The sequence below is a fragment of the Biomphalaria glabrata genome, chromosome 14 (genome assembly GCF_947242115.1).
Source record: "Biomphalaria glabrata chromosome 14, xgBioGlab47.1, whole genome shotgun sequence".
Taxonomy (NCBI): Eukaryota; Metazoa; Mollusca; class Gastropoda; family Planorbidae; genus Biomphalaria; species Biomphalaria glabrata.
In genome coordinates this window covers 23,461,762-23,480,433 of record NC_074724.1, presented here as the reverse complement: position 1 = coordinate 23,480,433, position 18,672 = coordinate 23,461,762, and the positions used below count along the sequence as shown (strand labels likewise).

Sequence of the window (18,672 nt, the reverse complement as noted above, 5' to 3'; positions counted from 1 at the left end):
AAGAATCTTGGACTAAACTCTTAGGAGAATTACAAAGAAGAACTAACAAAGTCTATCTAATACTCTAATGGTTGATATAAAAAGTTCTTTGGACAATTACAAAAAAAAACTAACAATCTAATGGTTGCTATAAGCAAGTTTAAAATCAAAGTTAACTATACATCAGACATTGTTCCAAATGATTTCAAGACTAATTTGAACATGACGAAAAAGCACTACACCCTGGGGACTAAAGTGAACTTACCACTGCCTGTTGTCCAAACTGGTTTTGTACAATCAGTCCTGTTCCTGTAGGTCCAGATAAACTGATTGGAAATGGCTGTTGGGTTAGCTGGTGGACACCACTAGCATTGGTGTGACTATTCATGTTCTGAAAACAAAGCCATTAGTTACACATTAGAAAACATCAACACAAGTTTATATCTAACAAATGCAATTCCTATCTGGAAAAGAGGAGAACATTGAACAGTAACTGGATTTTGAAAAAGCTGAATGTGTTGGTGGACATCAAAGACATTACAGTATTTTCATGCAAAATAAGTAAAAACAAAGTTATACAAGTGTGACTTGTCACAACTGATTACTATAATTTTTAAGATTCTCTGCTGCATCTGTACTCTTTGCTTTCTTGAGGTTTATAATGAGATATTCTTAAAGCTTTCCAATGTACATTTCACAACCACTCAGTAAACTATAGGAGGTGAGGTATAAAGACCTACCGGTATGTCCACAGTTTCCATTGTGCTATGTTAATGAGTAAATTAAATTTTGTAAGCTCTACACCTATGTATATACACAGTTGCCATTCGTTTATAAAAACTTGTATAGCCCATGGATGCCAAAATAGGGTACATTCTGAAATATCATTTATGTCTAGAAGTAGAAAGAGAATGCTAAATCAAAAGAGGAATGTGTGGTCATGATAAAACACCTTGGTGCCAAACAATCTACTTCAGATCTAGTTGTCTTTTCTAAATGTCTACAAGAATATAGTTTGTGTACATGAACTTCTACAACAATATGTAATACATCAATTGTATAAGTATATAATATACAAGTGATTAAAATTTTTAATTAAAAAAAATAATGATTAAAATGTTTCAGTGTATTCTCCCAATCTTTACAATATTCAATCTGGCACAGTAAGCAAACCAACAAATTATTCTATTGATTTGATTAAAGCATACTTTGTCATTTGTTTTTAAAGTAATTATAAAAAAACAAGTTAGCTATTGTGTCTTCAGTTCTACCAGTCTCATATCTTAACAAATGGCTATAATTCTATCATATGTCTAATTATTTGAACCAAATTAAATTATGAGGCCCCCCCCCCCCCCCCCAAAAAAAAAAGCTTTTGTTGTGACAATAACAATTTACACTAAACTAGTTCTGCACAATTCTGTGACTTGCATCACTGTTTCCTATAACTTTCACAATTCTACAGCACTAGAGGATTCTATTCATAAACACAAACCATTAATCATCAACACATTATTGCTATTCCATTCAAAGCAGATCAAGTGACTGAAACATTGCTGGCCAAACATGAATATTAAAATGAGTTCACATCTCCTTTTAAAGAAGAGGAAAACTATGGATAAGCCAGCTCATATTTTATTCAAATGTCAATGATGGGATGAAACCCTAGTAGAATCATGTCAAGTATATTGCTCTGTAAAACTGATATGTCTTGGAATATCAGAAGTTTTGTTTTTTTTAAACAGTTTCTTTAAATACAAATGATGATGAGGAGCAATAAAATAATTGTTCAGTTAGTGAATAAACAAATAAGACCAATTAAATTCACTACAAATAGTTCAGCTGCCAAGTATTAAAAAAAAACAGGGTAGGATTGTGAGCTCTGAAAAACCTCTTCAAATGTTCTTGTAAATCAACCCTATGATATAAAAAAAAAATCAACTGAGAGAATAATACATGCCTTGACAAATCTATTAACAAACTGAGATAATAAGCAACTGATGAGGCAGACTGTGAAAACTTTAGATATGTTTTATTTACAGTTTTTTATAATATATTTAATGTATATGAAAAAGGATTAAAATAATGTTCTAATTAAAAACAAACAAGTTAAGAATTTTTATTAATATAATTTAGTTTTGAAATACATTTCTCATGTGCCATATATTAAGTCTAAGTATTACTTACAATAGTCTTTTTAATATCAAAAGCAATAAATGATTGTCAATAGGTTGTTGTTGTTTTTTCATAAACAATTAATAAATTTCCATACAAAATATATGGTTGAACCAAAGACTGATGCAAGACTATATGCTTTTTTTTTTTATTTAATATGTGAGAAGTAGAGAAGAGAAATAGAGAAAAGGTATTATAAATAGGGGAGGGGCAAAGAGGCAGGAGAAACATTCAAATTAGGACAGGGCTTCATGAATATGTCATTCTGCTAGAGCAGCGGTTCTCAACCTTTTAAGCTCAGCTACCCTTTTTTACAATTCCTCACTTTGCAGCGACCCCCCCCCCCACACACACACACACAGCAATAGAAGAGTAGACAATAACAATCCATATTTTCGATGGTCTTAGGCGACCCCTGGCAAATCGTCAATCGACCCCCAAAGGGGTCGCGACCCCACAGGTTGAGAACCCCTGTGCTAGAGGGAGAGGACAGCATTAGTTTATCCCCTCAGATAAGATAATTACCTAACTATAAGATGGTCAATTTCTTTTTCAATTTAACAACTACGAATGATCCAATTAACCATTTCTGCTCAGTAATCTGCAATTGTCAAGTGATGTCCTTCAACCTTTACTTTGAGCAACTCAACAAGTGTTACAGAAAGCATCATAAACAGATCAGTCACCAACACACACAAAAAAAGAGCAATAGTAATAAATCCAAGAATTAGGCTCAAAGTGGAAGGGAAGTGAGTGAGATGCTAAAAATCAGTGTCCTTGGCATGTAAAAACAAAGAACTGTTGGAGAATATTCACAAAGGATACAATGAGAAATCCTGGTAATTCCTAACATTGAGTGGTCCCTAAAAATAAAGCATTACAATAAATGGTATTTCAAAAAGTGTATCCATGGAAAAGTGTGTCCATTATATCTAAAATCTCTGTAAAGTTTTTACCAACTAGCTATAGTACAATATTTATTTGTCTTACTTTGTATTAACTATTTTCATTTCATTGGTTTCATCTTGCTACACATTAAAAAAAAAAGAATGCACCATCATCTCCAGCTCTGCTGGCCACAAAGCATGAATAAAACATTGTACCTGAGGCTAGGGTTAGAAACAAATCATTTACATGAGAGAAAATTGAATTAAAATGTTAGGACTACTAGGGAAGGTGGTTGGGAGGAGGGGGACAATTTGACTTGCTAATAACCTATTTGTCTGGCAAGATGAATATCTGAAGCTTTATAATGCTGAGCTTTTTTATTGGGATGGGAGAAGCTTTCAAATCTAGACTAATTAGAACAAAAAAAACAAGAGAGACTGGGGGAGGGAGGGCATATGTTTATCATCTGATAAAATGGATTTGAATTAAATTATAAATATCATAAGGCAAGGACAACTTTATTTTAACTGTGTAGTGAATGAAATGAACACTTTATTTTGTCAAGTGAAGCCAGAAAGTAACAAGAAATGCTAGAGCTGTCCCAATCCATTGTCTTATCCACACTTTCCATAATCAAAGATAATGACATTCAATCTCAACAAGGTAGAGTCTAGATATAAACCAACAAGAGAAAGAAATATTTACACAAAAATGTATGGCCACATAAAAGAATGGCCACTGAATGTTTCAAATATTGACTTCCACTAAAGCTTGTAGAGGTGCAGTGGCTGAGTGGTAAAGCACTAGGTTTCTGAAACATGGGTCCAGGGTTCAAATCCTGGTGAAGACTGGGATTTTTAGGGTGCCTCTGAGTCTACCCAGCACTAATGGGTACCTGACATTAGTTGGGGAAAAATAAAGACGGTTGGTCATTGTACTGGCCACATGACACCCTTGTTAACATTGGGCAACAGAAACAGATGACCTTGATATCATTTGTCCTTTAGATCACAAGGTCTGAATGGGAAACTTTACTATTTTATTTTACTAAAGCTTGTAAGAGACAGATCCCACACATGCATCACCATTGCTCCTGCTGCAGAGGAAGGGGAGGATGAGGGTGGGCAGAGAACCATGATACATCTTGATGTGCAGATCTTATTTATTATACAGTACAGCCTAGCTAGAGAACTTAAGATTGCATTAAAGATGTCAGATCATTTTGAGCCTGGCTGAAACTGTATTAATCAGCACTGCAAAAAGTGGTGCTAGCATCATTGACCCCACACCAAGACTTTCATATGATAAATATAATTAACAGACATTCTAGTAATTAGTATTTATCTTACTACCATTGTTAAGTGTTAAAAATGTTACATCCATTCAATGTTGTAGAAGGGGTAGGGGTGCTGCAGGGTGACAAACATTTGCCATACCATATGGATTGACAGGAGAGGATTGACAGGAGAGGCCGAACATAAGCATTCAAGGGTACTTCAGGCTTAGTGTAGCTTAGCTGATAGTAGATAGAATAATGGGGAACAATTCTTGGTTAGTCCTGGTCTACATACATATAAATATATATATATGCTATTGTTCAACTTATGCTACACAAGTATCTTTAATTCTAATTGCTAGTCCGGTGCTCACTAGTCAAACAATTCCTAAAGATCTAGAGTGACAGGAGACACTTGGCTTTAGTCACAAGGGGGGGGGGGGGGGCTACTCACCATTTCAAAGATCACAAGGCAATAAAGAGAATCACACCCAAACTCAAGGTCTGAGCACTAAGAAAGTAACTTGACAAAGTTCTTTGTGTACGTTCCACAAAGTTTTTGACTTGTTTTCAAACACAGTCAGATAAGAACGTTGTAAACCATAGCAGGTTCAATACATCTCTTGCAAGATTTAACGATTTAAACAAAGTGTCCAGCGCTATTAAAACTCACACTTCCTACACACGAGTCTAGATCTATATTTCAAAGACACAAGGCTAAGACTCTACATACGAGACGATGCGGGATTCATCAAATATCGGAATCCGTTGACACGCAGACAGGTCGACATCATTTGATTCCCCCCTCCCCAAAATCTCTACATATATTATGCAAGCCGGTGAGTAGCGAATTGTTTCAAAAAGAATAGCGACAGAATTCTCCGCGTTCCAAAAAGCTGGGCAACATAAACATAGACGCCACTATGTAAGTTCTGATGCCTGCACACACAGAGAACAAACAAAAAAATACATCCACAAACTACTTTTCAAAGCAGCTGCCTCTCGAGGTCCTATTACCATAATGTTATCCCTCGCTTTGCCCTCCCTTCTCATGTTTATGTAAATGCAGACAGCCGCCCATAGGACACACTCGTACGCTAACAAGAGCGCGAGTTTTTCTCTCTCTCTCGTTTGCAAATCAATTAGGTTTGGTCGGCAACGGTCCGCCAGCGTCGCGAGCATAGCACCCGTGGTTACGAAATCTAGTTATGCGCAATGCAAATCTCCGTTATGCTGAGGGGAGGCCGAGATGAAGAGCAATGTTATGGAGAAGTTCAAGTTAATGAATCTTGTCATTGAATACTAACACAAAAAGAACAAGGTTTTAAGGTGGCAAAAGATGACGTCATCCATGTGAACACATTTGTAAATATGGCTACCGTAATTTCGCGTTGTGCGATTTATATTAAGGTTTTGGGAAAAGACGCTATTATTAAAAACCTGCCTTTTACCTGCCTGGGTAAACCACTTCGGGGGCCGATTTTGAGTTTGTGTTTCCACACAAACTGTCTTTGTAACCTTGTTTTGAAATGTGTTCGGGGCGCGGTACTATTTATTGTAAAAGAGTTATTTCCGATATTCTATAAACAAATCTATGGGTCGGATAAGAAATATATCCATTATTACTGGACAGGTGTTTGATATTATTTAAAGAACTGAATGATTGCTTTCTATATCATAATAACCAACAAGCCAAACAACACATTTTGTGTCATAAGACGGTCACAATAGCTGTTAGAAGCCAATCAAAAGGCGGGCGGTGGTAGGTAGGAGGGATTAACATTATGATATTGTTCAACTACTTGACCAGCGTTGGTTAAAATTGCATAACTTGTCGGACAGGACTTCATCATCCGGTTTCTTTCGCAAGACCATCCGTATGTTGTTAGAGCTACCGGCTAGATACAATAATGATGATGATATATATTATATAGCGCTACTTTCATGCTTATAGCATGCTCGGAGCGCTATGGTCCAATCTCATTTGTGGACCAGTGGGGGGAGAGGTATCTGGGAGAAGGTTTTCCGTGCTGCCTTTAGACGCTCAGTAAACACAACTCTGCTCGAGTCGGGTGTCGAACATAGGTAGCCAAGCCAGGCCAAGTTCAAACGTACTTAGCCTCTCGACCACGCTTCCCACAGTAGTTCATTGACTCCGCGTCAATCACTCCCAATAGCAAGCATGGTCCTCTCTTGTCGCTTGCAGGAAAACTAATTCAAGGCACATAAGGAGGATATAAAGGGTTTCTTACTATGAAACTCAGAACTATATATAGACTGTCAATAAGGAAACTTAGCTACAAAATATGAAGTAAGCCACAATATACGACTTGTTGAGTGTTCTATAAAGGTGATATAGTTTCTATAAAGGTGATATAGTTTCTATAAAAGTGATATAGTTTCTGTAAAGGTGATATAGTTTCTGTTAAGGTGATATAGTTTCTGTAAAGGTGATATAGTTTCTATAAAGGTGATATAGTTTCTGTTAAGGTGATATAGTTTCTGTAAATGTGATATAGTTTCTGTTAAGGTGATATAGTTTCTGTAAAGGTGATATAGTTTCTATAAAGGTGATATAGTTTCTGTAAATGTGATATAGTTTCTATAAAGGTGATATAGTTTCTGTAAAGGTGATATAGTTTCTATAAAGGTGATATATTTTCTATAAAGGTGATATAGTTTCTGTAAAGGTGATATAGTTTCTGTAATGGTGATATAGCTACTGTAAAGTTGATATAGTTTTTAAGCAACGTGAACAAAAAAAAATGTTTAGAATAGACATTCTAGATTCAAATGTTCCTTCAGAATTAAAGATTATTACATTTTAACGGGCAGGGTTCGAACCCGTACACTCGAGTCGACAGTCAAGAGCGCATACCACACGACTAGACAGCAATCCATCAACCCCCTTCATTTCTGCTAAACATGAAGAGTAACGAGGTAAGCTATACAGGAGGGCGCGGTGATTCACTAAACAGCCCGCGCAATGTTCCAGTTTGAGTTTCTAATCGAAACATGTTGTTGTTGTTTGTCCACCCAAGAGGTTGATCTAATAGGGCTGCTGAACATAGGGCAAGTCATGATCCCACTCTCATTGGCATTTAGAGCACACAATAACAGTCAACAACTGGACACTTGTGTATAATCTAATCGCAAACAATAGGCCAGTGAATATGTTTTGCATTATTACGTTGACTCAAATGTCCGCCTTTATATAACAATGTAGACCTACCACTTGTGAAGGAGCAGTCAACTGAAGTACCACTGTCATTACTTTATTGTGTTCTCCAAATACTCATTATAATCGTTAAAATATTTAGAGAAATGGAAGGTGTAAAAATGGAAAACAACTGAAAAGTCATAAACGCAATTATTTGAAATCAGATTCTCGCTCACGAGATGAATTTAAACAGGTAAATATTGTTCAGATGCAAAATAAATGATCATTTGTTACGCACTCTTTCTGGCATGTTTAGTGCAAAATGTGAAAAACAAAGCATAGATTTCAATGACAGTATGAGCTTTATGTTGGTTTTCTTGAGAGAATAGTTGGTTTTTGTCGCTTCAAAAATTCGTCATTTATTCAGAGAAACAAAAAAAAACAAAAAAAAACGAGAAAGACTTTCTGTTACTATGTGTGTGCTTGGTACGATAAAGTCACTGAGTAAAGATGGCTTTATACACTGGTTTGACAGTAAAGATAACCACATAGACTGCTGATGAGAGTCGCTTTCAATATTATAAACATGAAAAACATTTTTTTTTATTTTAAGAGCGTTTATTTTGCTCTTAATAACAGATTAATGTTAGATTTGTTTATAGAATATCGGAAATAATTCTTTCACAATAAATAGTACCGCGCCCCGAACACATTTCAAAACAAGGTTACAAAGACAATTTGTGTGGAAACACAAACTCAAAATCGGTTCCCGAAGTGGTCCACCCAGGCAGGTAAAAAGGCAGGTTTTAATATTTTCAGAAAGAATATCAGAATGAAATTCTATCAAAGGCAAATGACGGAGAAGAATGGAGAAAGAAGGTTGACAGATCTTGTTTGGTGCCCCAATGGCCCAGCAGACCAAGGGATAGGTGAAGTTAGATGTGAACCTGGTCTAACTGATGTCTTATAATGATTAACAACTCGTTTCCAATGATATACATTCAATGGTCAAATTTCTACGAAAATTGTTAGAGCCGTTATCGTGACCACCCACCCAATCGGAAAGTGGGACTTGAATAGAGGCATTGTAAAAACTCATTGCAAAAAGTATTCACTATATGCTACTTGCGATTTAGTCCGGCAGTCATTTTATTCTTTGGTGTCTCTTTCGACCTTCTGTATTACCGGAAATTCGCTGTTCGAGCTGCAGCTTTGTGATTCTTGTCTAGATGTTGGCACTTTCCTGGTGACAAATGTGTGTATCTTGAAGGAAGTATGCTTAAATATACACACAGATCGATAACACACCTACCTACCTTCCTAGAAACAAACCATAAAATATGCTGAACAAATGACTATCGAGAAGCCAGTTGTGACATGCTAAACTAACAAGGGAATGATATCACATCATTTCTCGAATGTGGAAATAACTGACCACACGAGAGTACCGCATAGCTTGAAGTACCAACAGTGGTAGTAGATGTACCACAGCGTTGTAGATACAAATTGAATACTCAAAAAAATGTATTTTGTTTTTTCGGAAAAGAACGTGCGAAAAACAAAAACCAGCTCCAATCTTGTTTTCAACCTGCTGTGTAGGTATAGGCAACCAATCTGCAGACTAAACGTGAACGACATTAGAGTGTACATTTAAAAGACACAATGTTGTCGTTACACTTGTTTCAACCACGATGAAAGCGAGGGTTAAATCGGAGCATATAAGTTAGTCTTTTAGATCAAAAAGTGGGCACAAATTGCAGAAAAACAGCAGCAATCTTTACATAAGGAAATTGCTGAAGAGATCGTGTAAAATGTATTTTTAGATATATATATTTATATATATGGGATTCAACATTTGCTTAGTTTGTAAGACAATTTGGCCGACCAATGTTCTTTAGTTCTACAACAAAACCACGTTGAAGTACATCTGTTCAAATCATTGTGTCGCCAAGACTATTGGGGGATTTTAGAATCTACCGACTTCACCTCACAAAGGGAAAACAATGACACCTTTGGAAACTTCAGAAAGCGCAAGTTAATTAATGAAGCCAGATAGATAGGGATGTTAGTTTTCTTCGAATGCCATTGGGAGTAACCTAATACGGGTTGTCCAGTGTGAGATGCTTGTTAGCAAGAACAATTTGTGTTCATTGAATGAGTCAAGAGAGAGGTGGAGGCTGAAGAAAGAGCTGTCTATTACATACGATATACATGCACTAGCCATCATACACTTTGAAGCTTTAAAAGACGTGTTTTCTTAGTTGTTTGTTCAAGAATGAAATGAACTCGCACATTGGCGACCAACAAACGATTGCTAAGGGAAGCTGAAGTCAAGACTACAGCACTAGAAAGATTCCAAATTAAGGCCGACAAGGGTCACAAAAGAAAGTCAACTCAGAGTTACTCAAGAGTGACAACTGTAATTCCACAGTCTTCTGTGACAGGAAAAAGCTGTTGACACTATACGATAACAATAGCTACAATCTGGTTACAAGTTGATAATATAATGGTACTAACCAAAATAACCAGTCAATGTATCAAAACCTATCAAGTAAAGTAAGAAGCCCAACATAAAGTAGACGTCACATCTGTTTGTTAAAAACCCAAGTAGCTCAATGTACATCGGATCATGATGATTACACATGTGGGCACCAGCTTCATGAGCCCAAAGCCAACCAGCTCTAAGTTGTGTAGAGTACATTGCTCTTCCAAACGTATTCCAATCGAAGTATTCCATTCTAACTGAGTTTGTGATATTGAGACGGAACATGTTCTACAACGTTGGGAAGAACAAGAACAATGCAAAACTGAAACAGAAAACAAAACAAACAAGTAACGTGTACAAATTATTCCTATCGAAGAGATCTGGTCAAGTCAAAACTAGCATATTATGAAGCAGACAATAAAAAAGAAAAAATACATTGGTGTGAGTACTGTGAAAACATGGCAAGTATTTAGGTCAGAGAGAGGATGTTCATTGTTGAGGAATATGTAAATGTAATGAGCGTACCTTTGCTTTAGTTCAGAAGGTAGAGATATCTTGACACGAGTGGCTCGGGTACGTGTGAAACAAGAACAATAAGAATATTACAGCGTATCTAAATGAGAGCCTCTAGGCAAGGATGAAAGTTTTGTGGTTTGTTACGTGCCCTTCTGTTCATTGAACCAGTAAATATGCTAGACAAAAAAAAAATTATTTAAAGTCTGGGATTTTGTTTGAGAGAGAGAGAGAGAGAGAGGGAGAGAGAGAGAGAGATGGATACCGAATAACTGTATTGTACCAGTGTACGTTAAAGCGTGGTCGAGGGGTTAAGTACGCTTGAATTTGGTTTGGCTACCTATGAAGGAGGCTCGAGGTTCGACACCCGACTCGAGCAGAGTTGTGTTTACTGAGCGCCTAAAGGCCTCCCCTACTGGTCCACAAATGAGATTGGACTATAGCGCTCTGATCATGCTGTAAGAATGAAAGTAGCGCTATATAAAAGCTATAATTCTTAAGATGTTCAAATAGTTATACTTGTCTTTGCTGCCGTTTCACCGTAAAAGAACTCGGAGCATAACAATTGGTTCGATTGTATAATACATTGTAATTCCAAACTCAGAGGCGGCCCCCGTCGGAGTCGGATCCCTGTCGGATCCGCCTATTCGCAAGGAATATTCAAGACGTTATTTTATTTTGATGGTCAAAGTAATAATGTCTCAAAGTTTCATTTGCCGTTGTAAAAAAAAAAAAAATTTTCTTCTGTTAGCCTATACATGTTTCTGAGTTAAAAATAATTAACTTCTCGCTGGACGACAGAGGATGGCAAAGAGAAGGGTATGAACCCGGGACCGTCGAGATAATTAGTTCAGAACGCTAGACGCACGACCAGGCATTGCTCTTAATAACAAACTGGTTACAAACTAATAGCCTATTATTGATAAAGAGATATATTACACATTCCGGCATGACATCTACCAGATATGTACAATATGTCAGACGAGCAATTTTAGATAATCTTTCAGCATTGATTTTGATTGAAAAAAAAAAAGAAGAAAAGAACAGATGTATCGTGTTTGTACTTCGATGTCTCAGCACAGTTATCAACAGAGCTATTGGCATTTTCATTCAAATGGAACTAGAATAAAGATGTAGATTTACCTAAACTAAACTTATGATTTAGCACTCTTAAGATCTATATCTACTAGATCTAGATCTAAAATATAAATTTGGAATAATTTAGATATAATTTAGATTTGATTTATGAAAAAAAAAAAACTAGATAATCTATCAATAGATTAAATTAAAAAATAGTAGATTAGTTTTAGTATATTATAACATTGCAATATTGATCTATACGTTTGGAAGTCAAAATCTACACTTTAAGTCTAGAAATTGAAATTTTATATCTTGATCTAGTCATCTACAATAATTTTAATTAGAATATAAATCCAGATCTAGTTTTAAAAATCTAGATATACTGTAAAAAATCTATAACTTGTTTTAAAAATCTAGATTAGATCTAAATCTAGCTATTACGTCTTTTTAAAATACGAGTCATGATAACGAGGTTAAATAAACATTACTATACCGAGTTGTTTTAGCATTTCATTTTAAGAATTCATTTCATATGACGTCAAAAGAAAAAAATCCACTACGTCACACGACCTAGTTAGACTAACAAATGTCTTCATCACTAGACCTACGAGCAAGTTGTCGAGGGATCATAGACATTGGTGCACTGAGTGAGTTCTTTTAGCATTTCGTTTAAAGAATTAATTCCATATGACATCAAAGGAAAACAATTAACTACGTGACACGGCCTAGTCAGAGTAAAAAATCTTCATCAATACGAGCCAGTTATTGAGGGTTCATAGACATTGGTGCACCTAGTGAGTTCTTTAAGCATTTCATTCATTCATTCATATGATGCCAAAGGAAAAAAAAATTCCATAACGTCAAAATGGGCTAGTAACAAAAAAATGTTGTTATAAACACAAGAGCTTTAACGAGGGTTCATAGTCTATAATGCACCGAGTTCTAATAAAATTCATTTAAAGATATATATATATATATTTATATATATATATTTATATATATATATATATATATATATATATATATATATATATATATATATATATATATATATATATATATATATATATATATATATATATATATATATATATATATTATATTATATATATATTAGGATTAAAGTCGCTTTTTTTTTTTGTTTTGTCTGTCTGTTATGTTAATATAATAAAAACAACTAAAAGCTATTGAATATTTGATTAACCTTTAATTTTCCTTCTGAAACATGGCAATAGTTTTAAGTATCTATAATAGATTGTTCCCGATGTGTGTATTTATAGTGAGAGAAAAAGAGAAGTCTAGATAAATCTAATACCATTAATTAATTATTTTTTGTAATGGTCTCGTATGAAACTTAGATGTACCATAGGCTTGCGGAGAGATTTTCATACCATACTTTGGTGTTAGGAAGTTATTTTCCTTAAAAATCGGAACATAATATCAACGATAATTAGATTTAAAAACATTTTAGTTAGAAAATTTAATGTAATGTATGACAAAAGTGCGATTTTACATAGAGTTAGAATGTTTTTCATAAAATTCAGAACAACCGATATTCGTAAATGAGAAGATTATTTGTTTTATTTATTAGAAGAGAAATTTCAAATAGTTATTTGTGTTAGTAGACTTTTCATATAAAATTCAGAACAATTTTGGCGACGATTTAAAAGAAAATTTAAGTAATGTAGTTTGATTTCTTTTTCAAAACCAAATCCGGAACATTCTTTACAGATTTAAAAAAAGTATATTTTTACAGCAAGAAAATTCAATGATAAATTAGTCTAAAAAGTGTTATTCATAATCGTCTCTAGTAAATTACTTTCTTATTTTAAAATCCAAAACAACCTATTGTCGATATTTTTGGAAAGGTATATCATGGGACAGATAGCATGCAGTAATAAGTAAGACAAATTGTCAGTATCAAAATCTACCAACATTGATGATTTCTAAAATATTAATGTTCATTGAAAAATACACAAAGTCAAGATTTCTAAATCACATGACAACACTCAGAAAATAAGACACTGCAATGTGGTCATTCATGCACCTGCAACATAAACTCTACATACAAAGAGTCACTCTTTTTTTATTTTATAATTTAGTATAACTTCATAAGTCTTACCTTTTTCTGTTGATCTTCTCGATCAGTGCTCATTGTAAGTACGTCATAAAAAAACCTGGAAAATTAAATATATTTAGTTATTAAAAAATATTAAAATGTTTTGTTCCTGTCTAAACATTTATTTAAAAAGACATGGTCATAGATGTCATGGATGGATGTTACTTAAGATATTTTTTGATCTACTGAAAAGAGGTAAATATATAATGAATTAGTTCACATCTGTAATTTCAAAGATATTGGTGACAGACATTCAGCTACATGTGTATTGTCTAACTTCAAAAACTTGCAGGGGGGACCAGTTATGACAGATTGTACCAATTTGTTGTCATTATCAAATTTTCTTCGAGCTGTTATGAGTGTTATTGTGTTAGGGACATGTAGACTTACAATCTTTTTAAAGTCTTGTAGTTTATTAACTGAATTAGTTGCTTTACAATGAGTTACTTTCTTCATTGGAGATGCTGTGTGGGGAGACAGTGAAAGAAAGAGAACAATATGAGACTATCTGTCACTATTACATAACTAAAAGAACATATTTATATATATATGCAATCGTACTGATACGTTACAATTGACTTCAGCACTGATTGTGATTATTTTTTGGAAACAATTATCATCATTATTTTCATTTGAAGCTAATCTGTCATTATATATTAAATTTCAAAGGTGAGTTGACATTTTTATATCATTTTTTATTATGTAGACTATTCAATACACAAAAATGCTTTTTGGGTTAAACAATTGTTGTGAGTTTGACCCATTTAGTGTATTGTCTTGAGTAGTAAAAAAAAAAAAAGTTCCTGTCACAGTGTTGAGTGTGTGAGTTATTAATAGATTCATAGTTGTTATCAAAGCTCACCGATAGACTTGACAGAGACCAGACAAAGGTTAGGACAATGTCAGTAAGTTGTTTGTCTTGTAGAGAGACTGATATGTGGGTCGGGACAGACACAGACAATTAGTAATGTTAGTTTAGGCGTAGGCTAGATACTCAGCCTATATAGAGTAGAGTTTGGGGCAGTGGGGACACAGCGCCATGCAGTGTTAGCAGGGGCGTGTGTCGTATGCTAGACGTTTTCTGGTGAACGACACATACAGACATTGGGAGCAAGTCGCCGAGGTTGGCTCACGATCTTGGCTCCAAGAAGTGTGAGTTGTTTGCCAGAGACAACATGTAGGAACCAATTCTTAGGGACCAGGGTAAGAAGAAATGTTTTTTTTAGTTAGATATCTAGCTTTAATAGATTATATTATAAATAGAATGGCGCTTTAGCTAGTTGTTAGCGATATTTTTTTTATTTGTCTATTTAGAGGGACAGTCTTAGTGACATTCTGACGGTCAGAGACGGTAGATCTATATATGGTGTATCCTTGCCTGCTACGCAAGGGGATATCACTCTAGTATTGAGCGGACTGTGACGTTGGGTTCCAGGATCCGTGCAGAGGCTAGAGAGAGAGACAAGAGAAATGGAAAGTTCATCGTGACCTACAGCCAAGCATCAATGTCTATGTGATTATTAACTTTTAATTCTAGAATCACATGAGTTTAATTTTATAATAGTATTTTAATTAATAACTTCTATGTTGTTCTTTTTACATATTAGACTGTCGTATTATATGTAACTATAGTTGTTAATTAAATATTTATTTTTCGTATGCAAATTTGTGTCCAGAGATCATGATTTATATCATTATTGAATATTGTGGTCTTTAATCGATAGTCATCTGTGATGTGTGTGTTTTATCGGTTAAATTACATCAGTAAGAATCATCCTAGACGTATAGCCATCAAGAGCTGATATCAAGTTCGTGACAGTTCCCCTTTCAGACCTAGTGGTCTATAGAACAAAAACAAATGACCTTTACATCATCTGCCCTATAGGCCATGTCTTGATGCCTGTAAAACATCTCCAGGTAGAGAACTGCACACACCCTGTTATTCAATTGTTATGTCTCTCACTCAAAGCCACACTCAAGGTAAACTTGTAACAGGATAATATGGATAATATGGTGTTTGTATACCTGGAGGTCAAACCTTTCAACATCATAGAGATCAACAGTAGCATTTTAGTTTTTTTAGAGATGTGGGAAGACTTCCAGATTGAATTTAGTGGGTAAATATCTGATGCAGTTACAATACTAATTTAACATATTAAGTAATGTATTTACATATTAAGTAATGTATATCTCTGTATCTTTCAAATTAAATTCTGTTGAAATTAAAATTTTAAAAGGCAATGATTTTTGTAAGAACCGAAAGGTGATTAAATACACAGATAATTTACTGTGTTCACAGTTTAAGATTTGTTATCTCATGGGCATTGCTCTCTTTAAGAAATACAACTAGATTATGTGTTCTCTTTTCAGACCTTGCAATCTATTAGGCAAATGATGTAAAGGTCATCTGTTTCTGTGGCTCAATGTTAAGTCGGGTGTCATGTGGCCAGAACAACAACTAACCGCCTTTGATCTTCCCCAAACTAAAGTCAAATACCCATTAGAGCTAGGTGAACTCAGGGGATCCCTAAAATAAAAAAACAAACAGTTTCACCATTTATATTAATTTTCAGATCTAGATTTTTAGATGTAGTCTAGAATCTTAGATCTATAGAGAGATCTCATCTAGATATAATATAGACTAATATAGAGTAGAGATACTGCTATCTAGACTCTAGCAGGTCCGGTCCTACATATTGCGGGGCCCTATGCGAAACAGATTGCGCAGGGCCCATTCTGGGTTGTGATAAGGATAATAAGTGAAAATTAAGATTTTGTATAAATTCGTCTTTGCATTTTATTCATACTTTACTAATTAAAAAATCACTTTGAAATTAACACTTTACGAGCCATCTACAGTAGATAGTAGTTTTCCAACAAAAAGCCGATGAACATTCAGATCTGCCTTTTAAATTAGATTTACTATCAAATAGCAAAATAACGCTTTTTTTTAAGAGTTTGAGATAGAAAAATATGGATTAAGATCTTTTATTTCATATATATATTATATATATATATGCCAGTGACTATTAAAGTAAATTAAGAATTTAAAGTTCTTGTTTTGGTTAACATTTGCCTTATTATTACCTTTTTATTAAATCAAAGCTGACAATGCCATTTTTTTAAATCCAAGTAGGGTTGGCATCGTCAATATTCAATGACACCCCAAAATGACAATTTTGTCAGTTTTTAAGGTGATTTGCATCAATTTTCAGAAGATTTTAATTATTTTATGAGATTTTCATGACTTTTTCGTATAATTTACAATTTCAGGGAATTCCAGGAACCCTTTAATAATAAGTTAAAATGGTTTAAATTAATAATTTACACCTAGAATTCTCGAGGGGCCTATGAAAGTTTGGGGTCCACTGCAGCCGCATAGGTTGCAGTGGCCTAGGACCGGCCCTGGACTCTAGACAGATGACAGATCTATTACTTTGAAGTTGAAGCTAGGTGCTGAAACAAATGTGATACATACATATATTAGACATAAATGAATAGCAGCACCAGGGACCAAGTTTTTAAGAGAGAAAGTGGTGAATTAAAATGCTACGAAAATAAGGGAATGTGCCGACGAGGCTCGAACCTGTGACTCTGGATTCGACACCGCCACATTAGACATTTCTAATACATGCCTAACGGCTGTCTGTGTCGGCTCTATTGAAGTTGTTAGTGAATGGATGCTGCGAGGTGGGGGGGGGGGCTAGCTAGGGCTTGTGACCTTTGACCACTGGGGTGGTAATTTGCATACGGGCGAAATGACTCTGGATCAGAAGAATGTTTTTTGACATTCCCATGGTCTAGAGGTTAAGTTCGCTTAGTGCGTTATCGCTAGGCAGTGGTGTCGAATCCAGAGTCACAGGTTCGAGCCTCAGTCGGCGCATTCCCTTATTTTCGCAGCATTTTAATTCACTACTTTCTCTCTTAAAAACGTGGTCCCTGGTGCTGCTATCCATTTATGTCTAATATATATATAGATCTATAACTACTATTAGATTACTATCCAAGGGTGGACTGGCTATGGGCAAATGGGCTCTAGCCCTCTACTAATAAAGTAATAATTAAATAATTACTATAATATAGTATATTTACTAATTTAGTAATAGGTGTAGACTGTAGACGTAGGCACTGTAGTGACATATATTTTGCATATGATTAATCATTAGTGAGTGTATTAACTATTAGACATTAGTATTATTTATTAATAATTTAAAAGTCTTAATAATACTAAGACACTAAGTCCGACTAAGTTTAAGTCTAAGTAGTAGATTAATGAGACTTAGTTCTCACTTAGTCTTTAGTTTTTACTTTAGACACTAAGACAATCACAGTGAGACTTAGTCTTTAGTTTTTATTTATAGTCACTTTAGACACTAGGACAGTCACAGTGAAGTTAGTTATAGATCTAGTTAGTCTAACTAGTGACTAGTCTAAGACTAAACTTCACTAAACTAAGTCTTAGTCAGTCTTACAACTCTTACTCTTAGACACCTAAGTGACTGGCTTTAAAAGTTTAAGGGAAAATATTCACTAGACCTATTAAAGTATCATTCTAGATTTATTATTTAATGTGTGTGTCATTTTATTAACTGGGTCAAATGCAAAAACCCTCGTAATAGAGATTAGGAGGTTATGAATATGTAACAGCCTAACAGTAACGATGAGAAAGTCATGCCCCGCCATTTTGAATAATAAAATGTGGGAAATTATCTTTCGGCAGTCCACGGAAATTAATCTACAAGCCTTTGAAATGGAGGTGCACCAAACATTCATGCACATTTCTTTGCATACAAGCATTTATTAAATAGCCGGACTCTATTTAGTAGTATTTTACATTCTCAAACGCTTTCATTAACTTACCGATCGACATATGCTAACTTTCGATAGTCATAACAATATCCCGAGCGTTTCCAATCTAGCGATTAAATGGTGCTCTCTGATTGGTCAATATTTGTAAGAATTTGCAAGAATGCAAATCACTTCAAAGTGTCATTGAA

At 34.7% G+C, this 18,672-nt stretch overlaps 1 protein-coding gene across 4 annotated transcripts in view; it reads right to left on the bottom strand.

Annotated features, from left to right (window-relative positions):
- LOC106077009 (POU domain, class 2, transcription factor 2-like) overlaps positions 1–18,672 on the bottom strand; it is a 25,532-nt gene extending 6,860 nt beyond the window's left edge. The window contains exons 1-3 of one of the 4 annotated variants that reach the window (XM_056009970.1): positions 18,536–18,672; positions 13,679–13,733; positions 245–370 (exon numbers count right to left, since the gene is read on the bottom strand). In XM_056009970.1, the coding sequence (XP_055865945.1) occupies positions 245–370; positions 13,679–13,711 (159 nt within the window). In that variant the 5' untranslated portion in view covers positions 13,712–13,733; positions 18,536–18,672. Of the gene's footprint in view, positions 1–244; positions 371–4,772; positions 5,381–13,678; positions 13,734–16,762; positions 17,150–18,156; positions 18,372–18,535 lie in introns of those variants that run through there. The other 3 variants (XM_056009971.1, XM_056009972.1, XM_056009973.1) reach the window with 3 other exon arrangements.